Below are 14,156 nucleotides of genomic sequence, written 5' to 3' on the forward strand. Positions count from 1 at the left end.
CCATCTTGACTAATTCATGAAACTTCATAAGCCGTTGTCATCATTCTGTGTCTTCCATTCTCTGCAGTGAGGGAGATGTGCTGTGCATCCTAATGGACCCTTTGCCAAAGGTGGGGATTAAACAGTATAAAATATAAAGCAACAGACATCTATGTATCAATGTATAAGTGTTAAGCTGTTCAATAACTAAACCAATTATAACACTGATATCATACACAGTAAGAGTATTATTGTATCAGTACCATGGGCAAAATCTATAGAAACATCAATTATTCAATCAAGAAAAACATCCATAATAAACATTTTCAAGTGCGAGCAAAAACCCACGGAGAAGTCTCCCCTTAGAGAGATACAGGTCAATTACAGAAAACAAGAGAGATCTAATCGTTTAACCCACCTGGGGAAATGGTATACAACCTGAATATCCAAAAGGCCTCTCTCTGAAGTAAAATGCTTTTAAAGTCTTGATGGGGTTGTGTGGTTACCCTTTTTAAAAAGCACAGAATCTGAAGCTAGTGTGTGTGTGGGATTTTTCACTGAAATGGGAATAAAGAGTAGTCTCAATGGCTTTATTTCTAATGCAAGATTATGTTCAAGAATTCTAATTTTTAAAGGTCTGGAGGTCATGCCTACATATAGCAGTGAACATGGACCTTGTATGACATACATCACTGTATTGCAGTTGGTGAAACTACAAAGTTGTATGTTGAGTTGCATTGTGTGGTGTGAGAACTGTTTTACTTTAAGAGATTGACTGCAATATGCACAGTGCCCGCAACTCATGTGGCCCCAAAGATTAGATTTGCTGATCGTATAGGGCAGTGGTTCTCAACCTGGGGTCCCCAGATGTTTTTGGCCTACAACTCCCAGAAATCCCTGCCAGTTTACCAGCTGTTAGGATTTCTGGGAGTTGAAGGCCAAAAATATCTAGGGACCGCAGGTTGAGAACCACTGGTATAGGGGGTTGTGAAGTCAGATCTGATCATCATATCCCTAAGATTCTGGGTTCGTATGTTGGCTATCATTAGTACATTCTTGCATCCTGGAGTGCCACTGACCAAGTGCCAGTGCTTTCTAATTATTTTCCTGATGTATGGAAAATATGGGGTTAACCTAAGTGGCCATATAATACGGTCATTAGGTTTCCTCACCATATCGCTAAGTAAATCATTTCTATCTGTGGACTTAACTTTTCTAATAGCAGTATTGATGATACTTGTGGGGTGTCCTTTTTCTTTGAATTGTTTCTCAAAAGTAATGACCTCTGGTGTGACCTCCTCGGGGGCAGTGGTGTTTTCGTCTTAATCTCATAAGTGTGGCATAGGGTAAGCTGGTGTTTAAACTATGATGGTGGCATTTATTTATTGTGCAGGAGCGAACCAAACAGTTGTGTTGCATTAAAAAAAAACAATCAAGCAAAGAAAAAACAAACAAAGCACAAAGTTTGCAAACTTGGCATTCTATTAAATGTCCTTTGATCAGTAGCTGGCCACTTGGGGGGACATGAGGGAAGGCTCCCCACAGGATTGCAAGACATCTGGGCGTCCCCTGGGCAACATCTTTGCAGACGGCTAATTCTCTCATTCCAGAAGCGTCCAGAAGCAACTTGCAGCATTATGGTGGTAGGTGTTGCAATGCATGATGGAATTTTATCCGTGGGTTTTCTTATTGCCTTTCTTATATACCATGACATCTGGAAAGTTTATATTTGTATGGCTATGGTTAGCAGTGAATTTGATGTTATCATGTATTGTGTTAAGCCAAGTACTAAAGAAGGTTGCAGATTCTTCTGATTTTCAAATTAAAAAAGCATCATCAATAAACCCTATGGAGCCCCCAGTGGCGCAGTGGGTTAAACCCCAGTGCCGACAGGACTTAAGACCGACAGGTCGCAGGTTCGAATCCGGGGAGAGGCGGATGAGCTCCCTCTATCAGCTCCAGCTCCTCTTGTGGGGACATGAGAGAAGCCTCCCACAAGGATGATAAAAACATTAAATCATCCAGGCGTCCCCTGGGCAACGTCCTTGCAGGCAGCCAATTCTCTCACACCAGAAGTGACTTGCAGTTTCTCAAGTTGCTCCTGACATGACAAAAAAAATCGATAAACCTGCCATCGTATAGAATATCTGGTAAAAAATGGTTTTTTGTGTCATTTAGGATGTGGGTTTCTTCCAAATTTGAAATAAAAAGATTTCCCACTGAAGCGGCCAAAGGACTTCCCATTGCGACACCAAAAATCTGTAGATAGTATTGAGTTTTAAATCTGAAAAAAATTATATTCCAGGACAATGTCTAACAAATCCATTAAAATATGAGAAGCTGGTGTTTGGGGCTCACATATGTTTAGCAATTATTGTTCTAGTTTGATCTAATGGTATGTTAGTATATAATGATGTTATATCCAGAGTCATTAAGATGGATTGTGGTGGTATGGTAAGGTCTTCTATGATCTTTATGAAATGTTTAGTATCTTTAATATAAGACTACACGAGGGGTACAAATGGTTGTAAATAATAACTCAAAAACTGCTCTAGGGGTTCCAGGATGGAGGAAGAGTCGGATACAATTGGTCTCCCTGGGGGAGGCATGTTTCCTTGGTGTATTTTAGGTGGAACATAGAACACTGGAATTCTGGGATTCTTGTTTGGCAGAAATCCAAATTGCTGATCTGAGATGCATCCTCAAGTGAGTCCTTCCTCACATACTGTTCAGATGAAAAAACGTATTTTTTCTGTAGGATCCTTAGGGATAGGTTTATAGAAAGAAGTGTCTCCTGGGTGTCTCTCTACCTCTTTTACGTAATCTGTTTCGTTTAATGGAACTATTGCTCCTCCTTTATCTGCCTTCTTCCAGATGTATCCTTTCATGTTGGCCAATCTTTTTATGGTATTCATTTCGATGGATGTCATGTTGGAATGGGTGTAAATTTTGGTCCGGGACAATCTGTCTATGTCTCTTTCAACCACCTTTTCAAATGCCCTGATGGTTATACTATCCGTGTGTGGGGAAAAATTACTTTTGGGTTTAAAATCATTAAATAGTCTCAAATACAGAAAAGGGGTTCACTCTAAGCAGCGATAAGTACACACAAAGCAAGACTCATGGTCTCGCGTTCCAGAGCTCTCCCGGTATAAAGCCCGAGGTTTAGTAAACAAACACAAGATAAGCCCAGACCATATTTACTTACAAGTCTTCAGTCCGGCTTTTTTACAGTGTCGGAAACAAATAGAGAACATACTGCAAGTCGCTTCTGGTGTGAGAGAACTGGACGTCTACAAAGACATTGCCCAGGGAATGCCCAAATGTGTTCCCATCCTGCTGGGAGGCTTCTCTCGTGTCACCGCACGGGGAAGCTAGGGCTGACAGATGTGAGCTCTCTCTGTCTCGTGGATTCAAACCTCCAAACTTCAAGTCAGCAGTTCAGCCAGCACAAGGGTTTAACCCATTGCACCAGTCCTGCTAAAATAATACAATTGCAGCAACACAATTGGAGTAACAATGAACCCAAGTTAAGGTCAGGAGTCCAATTGTAGAGCACTGCAGATCCCGGTCAGGAGCAAGAAGAAAGGTTACAGTCCCAGAGTCACATGCCAGGAGTTCATTCAACAGAGCTGATGAAATAACAAGCGGGAAATCAAGAGTCCAAACCGAATTCAGAGTCCCAAAGTCAAGCCAGAAAGTCAGGGATACAAACAAAGTCCTGGTTCATAAATGAAACCAGAAGTCAGTCCAGAATGTATAATCAACTATTCAGGATACAACAAAGTCCAGAAAAGGGTGACAGGTACATGGCTAGAGGCCAAAATTCTAACCGAGGGGCAACAGAGCCAAGACGTGAGACAAGGCTATGAAGAGATGACCTTCTCTGCTACCAAAGAGCTCTTCTTGTTCAGAACCCTTTTCTCCAGAGATTTCAGCTGCTGCTCCTTTCAGCAAACCTCCACAGATCACCCTAGAAGCCTGGGATGGGTTTCTTATGGAGGAGGCGAGGGGAACCCCTTCGGAGCTTGCTGCAATGCGGAGAAAAATCCCCTTCTGAGTGAGACCTGCTCCCAGTAGCCCCCAACAAAGGCCACACAAACTAGTCCATAGTAGAGAGAGAGAGAGAGAGAGAGAGAGAGAGAGAGAGTGAGTCAGGTGCCGGCCTTCCTCTTTCCTTCCAATATTTTTTGAAAGAGAGCTCAGAAACTGAAAGGCAGGTCTCCTCTAGCGGCGCATGAGTTCCGTGATGTTTATTGTATGCTGAACATCCTCTAAAGCTCTTCCCACATTCCGTGCATTTATACGGCTTCTCTACTATGTGGCTCCTTTGAAAGCAATGTAGATAGATTTGGAAGCAATCGAGATAGTTACTCTGACTGAAACTTTCTTCACGTTCTATGCACTTCTATGGCTTCTCTACTGGGCGAGTCATTTGGTGGGAACGTAGATTGCCACTCTGACTGAAGCTCTTTCCACATTCCATAGACTTATATGGCTTCGCCCCTGTGTGGATCCTTTGATGGGAACGTAGAGTGCCACTCTGACTGAAGCTCTTTCCACATTGCACGCATTTATATGGCTTTTCTCCTGTGTGCTTCCTTTGATGGGACCGTAGAGTGCCACTCTGACTGAAGCTCTTTCCACATTCCACGCATTGATGTGGCTTCTCCCCTGTGTGGATCCTTTGATGGGACCGTAGAGCGCCACTCAGACTGAAGCTTTCTCCACATTCCATACACTTATGTGGCTTCTCCCCTGTGTGGATCCTTTGATGGGACCGTAGAGTGCCACTCAGACTGAAGCTTTCTCCACATTCCATACACTTATGTGGCTTCTCCCCTGTGTGGATCCTTTGATGGCGACGTAGATGGCCACTCTGACTGAAGCTCTTTCCACATTCCATACATTTATATGGCTTCTCCCCTGTGTGGATCCTTTGATGGGAACGCAGACTATCTCTACGACTGAAGCTTTCTCCACATTCCACGCATTTATGTGGCTTCTCTCCTGTGTGCTTCCTTTGATGGGAACGTAGAGTGCCACTCTCACTGAAGCTCTTTCCACATTCCATACATTTATATGGCTTCTCCCCTGTGTGGATCCTTTGATGGGACCGTAGATGGCCACTGTGACTGAAGCTCTTTCCACATTCCATACATTTATATGGCTTCTCTCCTGTGTGCTTCCTTTGATGGGACCGTAGAGTGCCACTCTGACTGAAGCTTTCTCCACATTCCATGCATTTATATGGCTTCTCCCCTGTGTGGGTCCGTTCATGTACAGTAAGAGAACTTTCCCTAGCAAATTGTTTTCCACACTCCATACACTGATGTAACTTCTCTCCTGTGTCTGATCTAGGATAGGGAGGCAGAGTGCTTGCCATTCTTTCACATTTATAATTCTAATATGATGCCAGGGGTTCACAGATATAACCTCCTGAACAGCAGTTTTTGTATTGCTGTAGCCTTCTGCTTGGTTTCCCAAGCCTCTCTTTCTACAGCAAAATCTTATTTCCTCCCTTAACTGCACAGGAATGTAGCTTGAAATATATTTCTCTAGTACTTATTTTTTCTTGTTGTCATTGCTGTGTATCTTGAAGTCACCTTAGACTTTAGCACTCCTCAGGCAAAGCTCTCACAAGGCGTTCTTCGCAGAACTTGTTCCGAAGTTACCTGCCAGAGAAATGAGAGGAAAATCTCTTCAGGAGTTGAACAGAGAAAGATCTCATGGAACACGAAGAGGAAGTCTAGTGCTGTAGCAAACCCAGAGGAAGAGGGAAGCTGCCCATTGCCAGGTGACACTTGCCCAACTACGAACAATCCTTCCTCAGGTACAAAGGGGACAGGCACAAAGATTCTCTGTGTGCGATTTCTTACACTGCCAGGTGTTCAGGGAGGGGCCTTTCGAATCCTCAGCCAGGGGGGTCCTGGGCCTCTCTCAACTACAAACTCTAGAGTCCTGCAGGAAACTGACACAGGATTTTAAAGGGGAAGCACGCTCTTCTCCTCCTTGGAAGGCCAGACTCATAACTTTTCTGAGGCTGCAGGGATTCCTCCTCTGCGTGGCTTTTGGGCCTTCTCCTTTTGAGTCCACCCTCCCCTTTCTTTGCTTGCCTCTCTGAATGGGGAGCAGTGGATTACCCCCAGCTCTGCAGTGTGGTGAGTCTGCTTTGAAAAATGTGTTTCTTTAAAACTTGAGCTTGTGTTCCCGTAACACAATTGTTTAGGTATTACTGTTTTAAACATTTCTTATTAATGGTGTATGAGTTGTAATTCATTTTAAAGGAAAGGGATGAGAATGTAGACCTGGAGACTGGAGTTGCACCAACCTCTGCACCAGGTGGGCTTTGGAGAGGAGGGCATCCCATCATGGGGAGACCGCAGAAGAGAAGGCCCTCCTGGTTTCCATGGGTGCTCATATTTATACAGACTTCATGTCCATGTAACACTGCTTCTATCTGCACCCTCATATTTCATACATCCTTTACTTAAAAGGGGGGGGGGGGGAGAAAAAAGGGGGGAAGATAAGTGACCTCTGGTCTCTTCCAATCTCGTCACAAAGAAAGCTATAATCATACGCTTCACCTTCTACACCTCTCTATATTTACTCTTTTCTCATATTAAAATTATATTTTCCTGTTCAATCCTTTTTCCAGAAACCATTTCCTCACCTCTGATGTCCCTTAACAGTATTGTAGGAAGTTTTATGAATAGAAGAGGCGAGAGCGGGCATCCCTGCGGGGTCCCTGTTTGAATTTCCCATGGCTTGCCTAGGCTTCCCTTTGCAATCCCTTGTGCCGTCTGTCTAGTGCCGTGGCTCCCAACCTTTTTTGGGACCAGGGGCCACTTTGGCCAGGGACCCCTCTCCAACATTAGGACCCAAAGGGTTACGAATCAGTTTTTGGTCAACATTAGATTTGGTTTGGTTATTTGGGGTGCTGATTCAGAAAACTGCACTGGAGAGAACACCTCAGCTCTACTTTCTGACACAGAACAACATATGCCACCCAGGATTCACCATCTGATTGTCACAAGAAATATAACGTGCAGATTTGATATGATATATGGTTTGAATGAAACTGAATGAAAGAAAGAATGAATGAGAGTGAATAATTTTGAAGACACCAAAATCATTAACTACCTAGGGCAACAGACACGATGGCTCTGGAGCGTCCCCTCTCAAGTAGCCGAGCCAAACCTGCTCCTTGGCAGCCATGAAGCAGATGAAGAGAAGAGTCAAGTGCGTGTGGCATTCAGAGCCTAGCAAGTCAAATCCACAAGGTCTAGATACTAAACTGAATTAAATACAGAATTCTTAAAAACGAATCGGTTGAACCTGGCTCAATCCCTCTTCAAGGGGCTCAAAATGGGGGACAATTTTCAGGAACTCAAGGAAAGGGATCGTTCCCAGAGCGAAGCGCAAACAAGGCTGACTGTCATAGAATCATAGAATCAAAGAGTGGGAAGAGACCTCCTGGGACCTCATCCAGTCCAACCCCATTCTGCCAAGAAGCAGGAATATTGCATTCAAATCTCCCCTGACAGATGGCCATCCAGCCTCTGTTTAAAAGCCTCCAAAGAAGGAGCCTCCACCACACTCCGGGGCAGAGAGTTCCACTGCTGAACAGCTCTCACAGTCAGGAAGTTCTTCCTCATGTTCAAATGGAATCTCCTCTCTTGTAGTTTGAAGCCATTGTTCTATTGCGTCCTAGTCTCCAGGGAAGCAGAAAACAAGCTTGCTCCCTCCTCTCTGTGGCTTCCTCTCACATATGTATACATGGCTATCATATCTCCTCTCAGCCTTCTCTTCTTCAGGCTAAACATGCCCAGCTCCTTAAGCCACTCCTCATAGGGCTTGTTCTCCAGACCCTTGCTCATTTTAGTCGCCCTCCTCTGGACACATTCCAGCTGTCTTTGGATGTCAAAGTGTAATAAGAAATTGAATGTGCAAATTTGATAAATGTGAATTTAATATGATGTGTGGAAATGAATGGAAGGATGTATGAATGGAGTTAATGATTTTGGAGACATCAGTATAATATGAAGGCCTGCAATCACTAACTTCCTGCTTGCTGGACTTGCCAATGAGAAACCCTGATAAGAACTGGGAGAGGGATAAAGGAAATGTTTGCAACCTTCCTTATGTTGAGAAGGAAGTCAACACAAGCCTTGTCTTTGTCAACCAACACCAATCAAGAAGATCAACACTGAGATGGAAGCCAGGATGGAAGACGTCTATCATTAATTTACAACTTTGGGACGACATCAACAGAATATGCCTATAAAAGACTCAGCCTAATAATGCTCAAAGTGTGACAGACAGAGACACTGTTCACCCGCCATGCTCTGCTCCATGGGAAGGACAGAGGTGGTGTATTCGGAGAGTGGCAGCATGATTCTGGTCACTTTGGGGGTTCTTTCTCAAGGGAAAAAAGAGAGGGAGGGAGAGAACGGAAGAAAGGGATGAAGGTCGGGAGCAAGGAAGGAAGATCAGTAGGAAGAGAGGGAGGAAGGGATGGAGGGAGGAATGAAGTAAGGAAGGATGGAGAGAAGAGAGGGAGGGAGGGGGGAAGGAAGAGAGGAAGGAAGAGAGGAAGGGGGAATGAAGTAAGGAAGGGGTGAGAGAAGGAAGGAAGGGAGCAAGGAAGGAAGAGCGGAAGGAAGGGATGAAGCGTGGAATGAAGTAAGGAAGGGGTGAGAGAAGGAAGAAAGGGATGAAGGAAGTGGGTAAGGAAGGAAGAGCGGAAGGAAGGGATGAATGAAGGAAGGAAGGAGAGGAGTAAGGAAAGGAAGAATTAGGAAAAAAAGGAAGGGAAGGGTTGAGGAAAGAAAGGGAGGGAGACAAGGGAGGGAGACGGCCATGACTCAAGCAGGGCAAGCCTCCCTCGCAGGGCCCCTGCCTTCCCTAAAGCACAAAGAGTGTGTGGCCAGCCCTGAGTTCCCTCGACACGCACGTCTGCCTGCCTGCCTGCCCATCTCTGTCTGCCTGCTTCGATGTGTGTTTGTGGGCGAGGGATGCCCGACCGGCTCCCTCTTCCAGAGTAAATAAATAAATAAGGAAGTGAGGAAGGAAGGGACAAAGGGAGGAATGAAGTAAGGAAGCAGGGAGAGAAGGAAAAAAGGGAGGGATGGGGAGAAGGGAAGAAAGGGAGGAAGGAAGGGAGGGAGGAAGGGATGAAGGGAGGAATGAAGTAAGGAAGGAGGGGGAGAAGGAAGAAAGGGAGGAAGGGGGAATGAAGTGAGGAAAGAGTGAGAGAAGGAAGGAAGAAAGGGATGAAGGAAGGGGGCAAGGAAGGAAGAGTGGAAGGAAGGGATGAAGGGTGGAATGAAGTAAGGAAGGAGGGGGAGAAGGAAGAAAGGGAGGAAGGGGGGAATGAAGTGAGGAAAGAGTGAGAGAAGGAAGAAAGGGATGAAGGAAGGGGGCAAGGAAGGAAGAGTGGAAGGAAGGGATGAAGGGTGGAATGAAGTAAGGAAGGAGGGAGAGAAGGAAGAAAGGGGGGAAGGAAGGGGGCAGGGAAGGAAGAGTGGAAGGAAGGAGGGAGGGAGGGAGAGGAGGAAGAAGGGAAGGAGGAAGGGAAAAAAGAAAGGGAAGGATGAAGGGAAGAAAGGGGGGGGGAGAGACAAGGGAGGGAGAAAGGTGGCAATGCCTCTCCTATCCCAACCCTCCCTCGCAGGGCCCCTCTGCCTTCCCTAAATCCCACTCTGGAAGGAAGGAAGGAAAGGAGCCCCTTTCCAAAGAGTGTGTGGCCAGCCCGGAGTTCCCTCGACACGCACGTCTGCCTGCCTGCCCGCCTGCCCATCTCTGTCTGTCTGTCTGTCTGCCTCGAGGTGTGTTTGTGGGCGAGGGATGCCCGACCGGCTCCCTCTTCCAGAGTAAATAAATAAATAAGGAAGTGAGGAAGGAAGGGACAAAGGGAGGAATGAAGTAAGGAAGCAGGGAGAGAATGAAAAAAGGGAGGGATGGGGAGAAGGGAAGAAAGGGAGGAAGGAAGGGAGGGAGGAAGGGATGAAGGGAGGAATGAAGTAAGGAAGGAGGGGGAGAAGGAAGAAAGGGAGGAAGGGGGGAATGAAGTAAGGAAGGGGTGAGAGAAGGAAGAAAGGGATGAAGGAAGGGGGCAAGGGAGGAAGAGTGGAAGGAAGAGAGGAAGAAAGGGAGGAAGGGGGGAATGAAGTGAGGAAAGAGTGAGAGAAGGAAGAAAGGGGGGAAGGAAGGGGGCAAGGAAGGAAGAGTGGAAGGAAGGGATGAAGGGTGGAATGAAGTAAGGAAGGAGGGAGAGAAGGAAGAAAGGGAGGAAAGGGGGAATGAAGTGAGGAAAGAGTGAGAGAAGGAAGAAAGGGATGAAGGAAGGGGGCAAGGAAGGAAGAGTGGAAGGAAGGGATGAAGGGTGGAATGAAGTAAGGAAGGAGGGAGAGAAGGAAGAAAGGGAGGAAAAGGGGAATGAAGTGAGGAAAGAGTGAGAGAAGGAAGAAAGGGATGAAGGAAGGGGCAAGGAAGGAAGAGTGGAAGGAAGGGATGAAGGGTGGAATGAAGTAAGGAAGGAGGGAGAGAAGGGAGGAAGGGGGGAATGAAGTGAGGAAAGACTGAGAGAAGGAAGAAAGGGATGAAGGAAGGGGGCAAGGAAGGAAGAGTGGAAGGAAGGGATGAAGGGTGGAATGAAGTAAGGAAGGAGGGAGAGAAGGAAGAAAGGGAGGAAGGGGGGAATGAAGTGAGGAAAGAGTGAGAGAAGGAAGAAAGGGATGAAGGAAGGGGGCAAGGGAGGAAGAGTGGAAGGAAGAGAGGAAGAAAGGGAGGAAGGGGGGAATGAAGTGAGGAAAGAGTGAGAGAAGGAAGAAAGGGGGGAAGGAAGGGGGCAAGGAAGGAAGAGTGGAAGGAAGGGATGAAGGGTGGAATGAAGTAAGGAAGGAGGGGGAGAAGGAAGAAAGGGAGGAAGGGGGGAATGAAGTAAGGAAGGAGGGAGAGAAGGAAGAAAGGGATGAAGGAAGGGGGCAAGGGAGGAAGAGTGGAAGGAAGAGAGGAAGAAAGGGAGGAAGGGGGGAATGAAGTGAGGAAAGAGTGAGAGAAGGAAGAAAGGGGGGAAGGAAGGGGGCAAGGAAGGAAGAGTGGAAGGAAGGGATGAAGGGTGGAATGAAGTAAGGAAGGAGGGAGAGAAGGAAGAAAGGGAGGAAAGGGGGAATGAAGTGAGGAAAGAGTGAGAGAAGGAAGAAAGGGATGAAGGAAGGGGGCAAGGAAGGAAGAGTGGAAGGAAGGGATGAAGGGTGGAATGAAGTAAGGAAGGAGGGAGAGAAGGAAGAAAGGGAGGAAAGGGGGAATGAAGTGAGGAAAGAGTGAGAGAAGGAAGAAAGGGATGAAGGAAGGGGCAAGGAAGGAAGAGTGGAAGGAAGGGATGAAGGGTGGAATGAAGTAAGGAAGGAGGGAGAGAAGGGAGGAAGGGGGGAATGAAGTGAGGAAAGACTGAGAGAAGGAAGAAAGGGATGAAGGAAGGGGGCAAGGAAGGAAGAGTGGAAGGAAGGGATGAAGGGTGGAATGAAGTAAGGAAGGAGGGAGAGAAGGAAGAAAGGGAGGAAGGGGGGAATGAAGTGAGGAAAGAGTGAGAGAAGGAAGAAAGGGATGAAGTAAGGGGGCAAGGAAGGAAGAGTGGAAGGAAGGGATGAAGGGTGGAATGAAGTAAGGAAGGAGGGGGAGAAGGAAGAAAGGGGGGAAGGAAGGGGGCAGGGAAGGAAGAGTGGAAGGAAGGAGGGAGGGAGGGAGAGGAGGAAGAAGGGAAGGAGGAAGGGGAAAAAGAAAGGGAAGGGTGAAGGGAAGAAAGGGGGGAGAGACAAGGGAGGGAGAAGGGTGGCAATGCCTCTCCTAGCCCAACCCTCCCTCGCAGGGCCCCTCTGCCTTCCCCAAAGGCCACTCTGGAAGGAAGGAAGGAAGGAAGGAAAGGAGCCCCTTCCAAAGGAGTGTGTGCCCAGCCCTGAGTGTCCTTGACACACACACACACCCTGCCTGCCCGTCTCTCTCTCTCTCTCTCTGCCTGCCTGGAGGTGTGTTTGTGGGCGAGGGATTCCCGCTAGGCTCCTCCTCCCTCCCTCCCGAGGGCCCCCCCCTTCCTTCCTTCCTTCCCAGGCTGAGCCCGACTCCCCAGCAAAGGCCTCCTAGGGCCTCCCTCCCTCCCTTGGGCCTACCTCTTCCTCTTCTTCTCTGAGGGAATCCCAGGAGGAGGAAGAGGCCAGGCCACGAGCAGGCCGCCCAGGAGTCTCCTGCTCCTCCCTCCCTCCCTCCCGAGTAGGCCTTCTTCCCTCACGGTTCCACTCCCACGCGGGAGGATCCCACTCATCCACCTGGGAAGAAGAAGCCTGGCTGCCTCTCCCTCCTTGGCTAGGCCCAACCGGAAGAAGCGCCGCCCGCTCTCACTTCCGCCCGCGCGTGGAGGCCTCCCCCCTCCCCTCGGTCTCCAATGGCCTGGCCGTGACGTCACCCAGAAGCCCTACTTCCGCCCGGCGCTGTCATGGCGGGAGGAGGAGGAGGAGGAGACGTCCGTGCCCAAAGAGGGGCGGGGCTTGGCCTTAAAGGAGCCGCCGGGCTGCAGGAAGGAAGGAGGGAGGGAGGCAGAGCTAGGCTGCAGCTCCTCCCCCCGAAGAGGCCTGGCCTCTCTCTCTCTCTCTCTCCTTCCTGGCCCAGCCTGGGGAGGGAGGGAGGACACGCCTGGCAAGGAGGGAGCCCCCCCCCCCTCTCTCTCTCTCTGGGGGGCCAATGATGAAGAGACTCTCACAGGCACAGCATGCATCCCTGCGTTGTTGCTGTGAATGGTTTTCCAGGCTGCCTGGCCAGGTTCCAGAAGCACTCTCTCCTGACATTTCCCCTCCATCTCTCTCTGGCAAGGAGGGCGGCCCTCTCTCTCTCTCTCTCTCTCTGGGGGGCCAGTGATGAAGAGACTCTCACAGGCACAGCATGCATCCCTGGGTTGTTGCCGTGAATGGTCTTCCGGGCTGCCTGGCCAGGTTCCAGAAGCACTCTCTCCTGACATTCCCCCTCCATCTCTCTCTGGCTGAAGGCATCCCCAGAGGTTGGGAGGGAGGCTTCTTGCAAGCTGGGCAAGTGGGGCTGACATACATCCCTGTGGAGTGATGCCCAGGGTGGGAGAGAGGAAGAAAGAACTCCTGTCTGTTGGAGGCAAGCCTGGATGTTTCCATAGGTTTTAAATGCTGGCTGTGACTGTACTGTCTGTTGTTTACTTTTGTTTATGAGATTGACTTTAACTGTTGTATTATTTTCTTATTGCTTTTACTGTTGATGTACTTTGGGCTCGACCTCATGTAAGCCGCACCAACTCCCTTGGGGAGATGGTAGCGGGGTATAAATAAAGTTTTTTTTAAATTATTATTATTGATCACATTCATTTGCATTGAATAGCCTTGCAGGTCCAAAGCCTGGCTGCTTCCTGCCTGGCTTCCCACAGATATGTCAACCCCACTGGCCTGCTTTCCCACAGACCTCACCCCTCCGAGGATGCCTGCCATAGAGAGGTGTGGGCGGGAATGCTTCTGGAACACGGCCACGCACAGCGACCCAGTGATTCCGGCCATGAAAGCCTTCGACAGCAAAATGCAGAAAATCAGTGGCTGATAATGTGAAAACTCGGTGAATGCAAAAACCGGGACTCTGTGGCCAGGACACTGATTTCCTCTGGATAACAAGAGGCCTCTCCCTTTCCAACCCAGACGGATCAGGACCTTTCTCTCGTGGTCCAACCAGGTCCTGAGTCCTCAGGAGATGAGGAAGGGGATCCTGGGAGAGATCCAGGGCGCATAGTTCCACTCTTTGGAAGTCCCTGAAAGCCTCAGGACCACCTGGCAAGGGAACCCCAAACCTTTCAGAAATGTTGTTGTTGTTCATTCGTTCAGTCGTCTCCGACTCCTCCTGACCTCATGGACCAGCCCATGCCAGAGCTCCCTGTCGGCCGTCACCACCCCCAGGGTCTCCTTCAAGGTCAGTCCAGTCACTTCAAGGATGCCATCCATCCATCTTGCCCTTGGTCGGCCCCTCTTCCTTTTGCCTTCCACTTTCCCCAGCATCATTCCCTTCTCTAAGCTTTGCTGTCTCCTCATGATGTGGCCAAAGGACTTCATCTTGAACTCTAGTCTCCTTCCCTCCAATGAGCAGTTGGGCTTTCTTTCCTGGAGGATGGACTG

At 48.4% G+C, this 14,156-nt stretch overlaps 1 protein-coding gene across 2 annotated transcripts; it reads right to left on the reverse strand.

Annotated features, from left to right (window-relative positions):
* Positions 1–207: 207 nt before the first annotated feature.
* Positions 208–12,383, reverse strand: LOC137096233 (zinc finger protein ZFP2-like). 2 transcript variants are annotated; one of them, XM_067464969.1, is made up of 2 exons: positions 12,306–12,383; positions 208–5,654 (listed from the first exon to the last, which is right to left on the reverse strand). In XM_067464969.1, the coding sequence occupies exon 2, from the start codon at positions 5,363–5,365 to the stop codon at positions 4,388–4,390; it is 978 nt and encodes a 325-aa protein (XP_067321070.1). In that variant the 5' UTR covers positions 5,366–5,654; positions 12,306–12,383; the 3' UTR covers positions 208–4,387. The 2 variants fall into 2 exon arrangements, with proteins under 2 accessions (XP_067321070.1, XP_067321069.1); XM_067464968.1 differs by having other exon boundaries at positions 12,150–12,383.
* Positions 12,384–14,156: the final 1,773 nt, after the last annotated feature.

This window comes from Anolis sagrei, chromosome 2 (assembly GCF_037176765.1).
Source record: "Anolis sagrei isolate rAnoSag1 chromosome 2, rAnoSag1.mat, whole genome shotgun sequence".
In the NCBI taxonomy this organism is placed as follows: domain Eukaryota; kingdom Metazoa; phylum Chordata; class Lepidosauria; order Squamata; family Dactyloidae; genus Anolis; species Anolis sagrei.

Excerpts from the sequence above, each read along its gene's own strand:
- LOC137096233 (XM_067464969.1), bottom strand. The coding sequence starts at position 5,365 with ATGGCAAGCACTCTGCCTCCCTATCCTAGATCAGACACAGGAGAGAAG.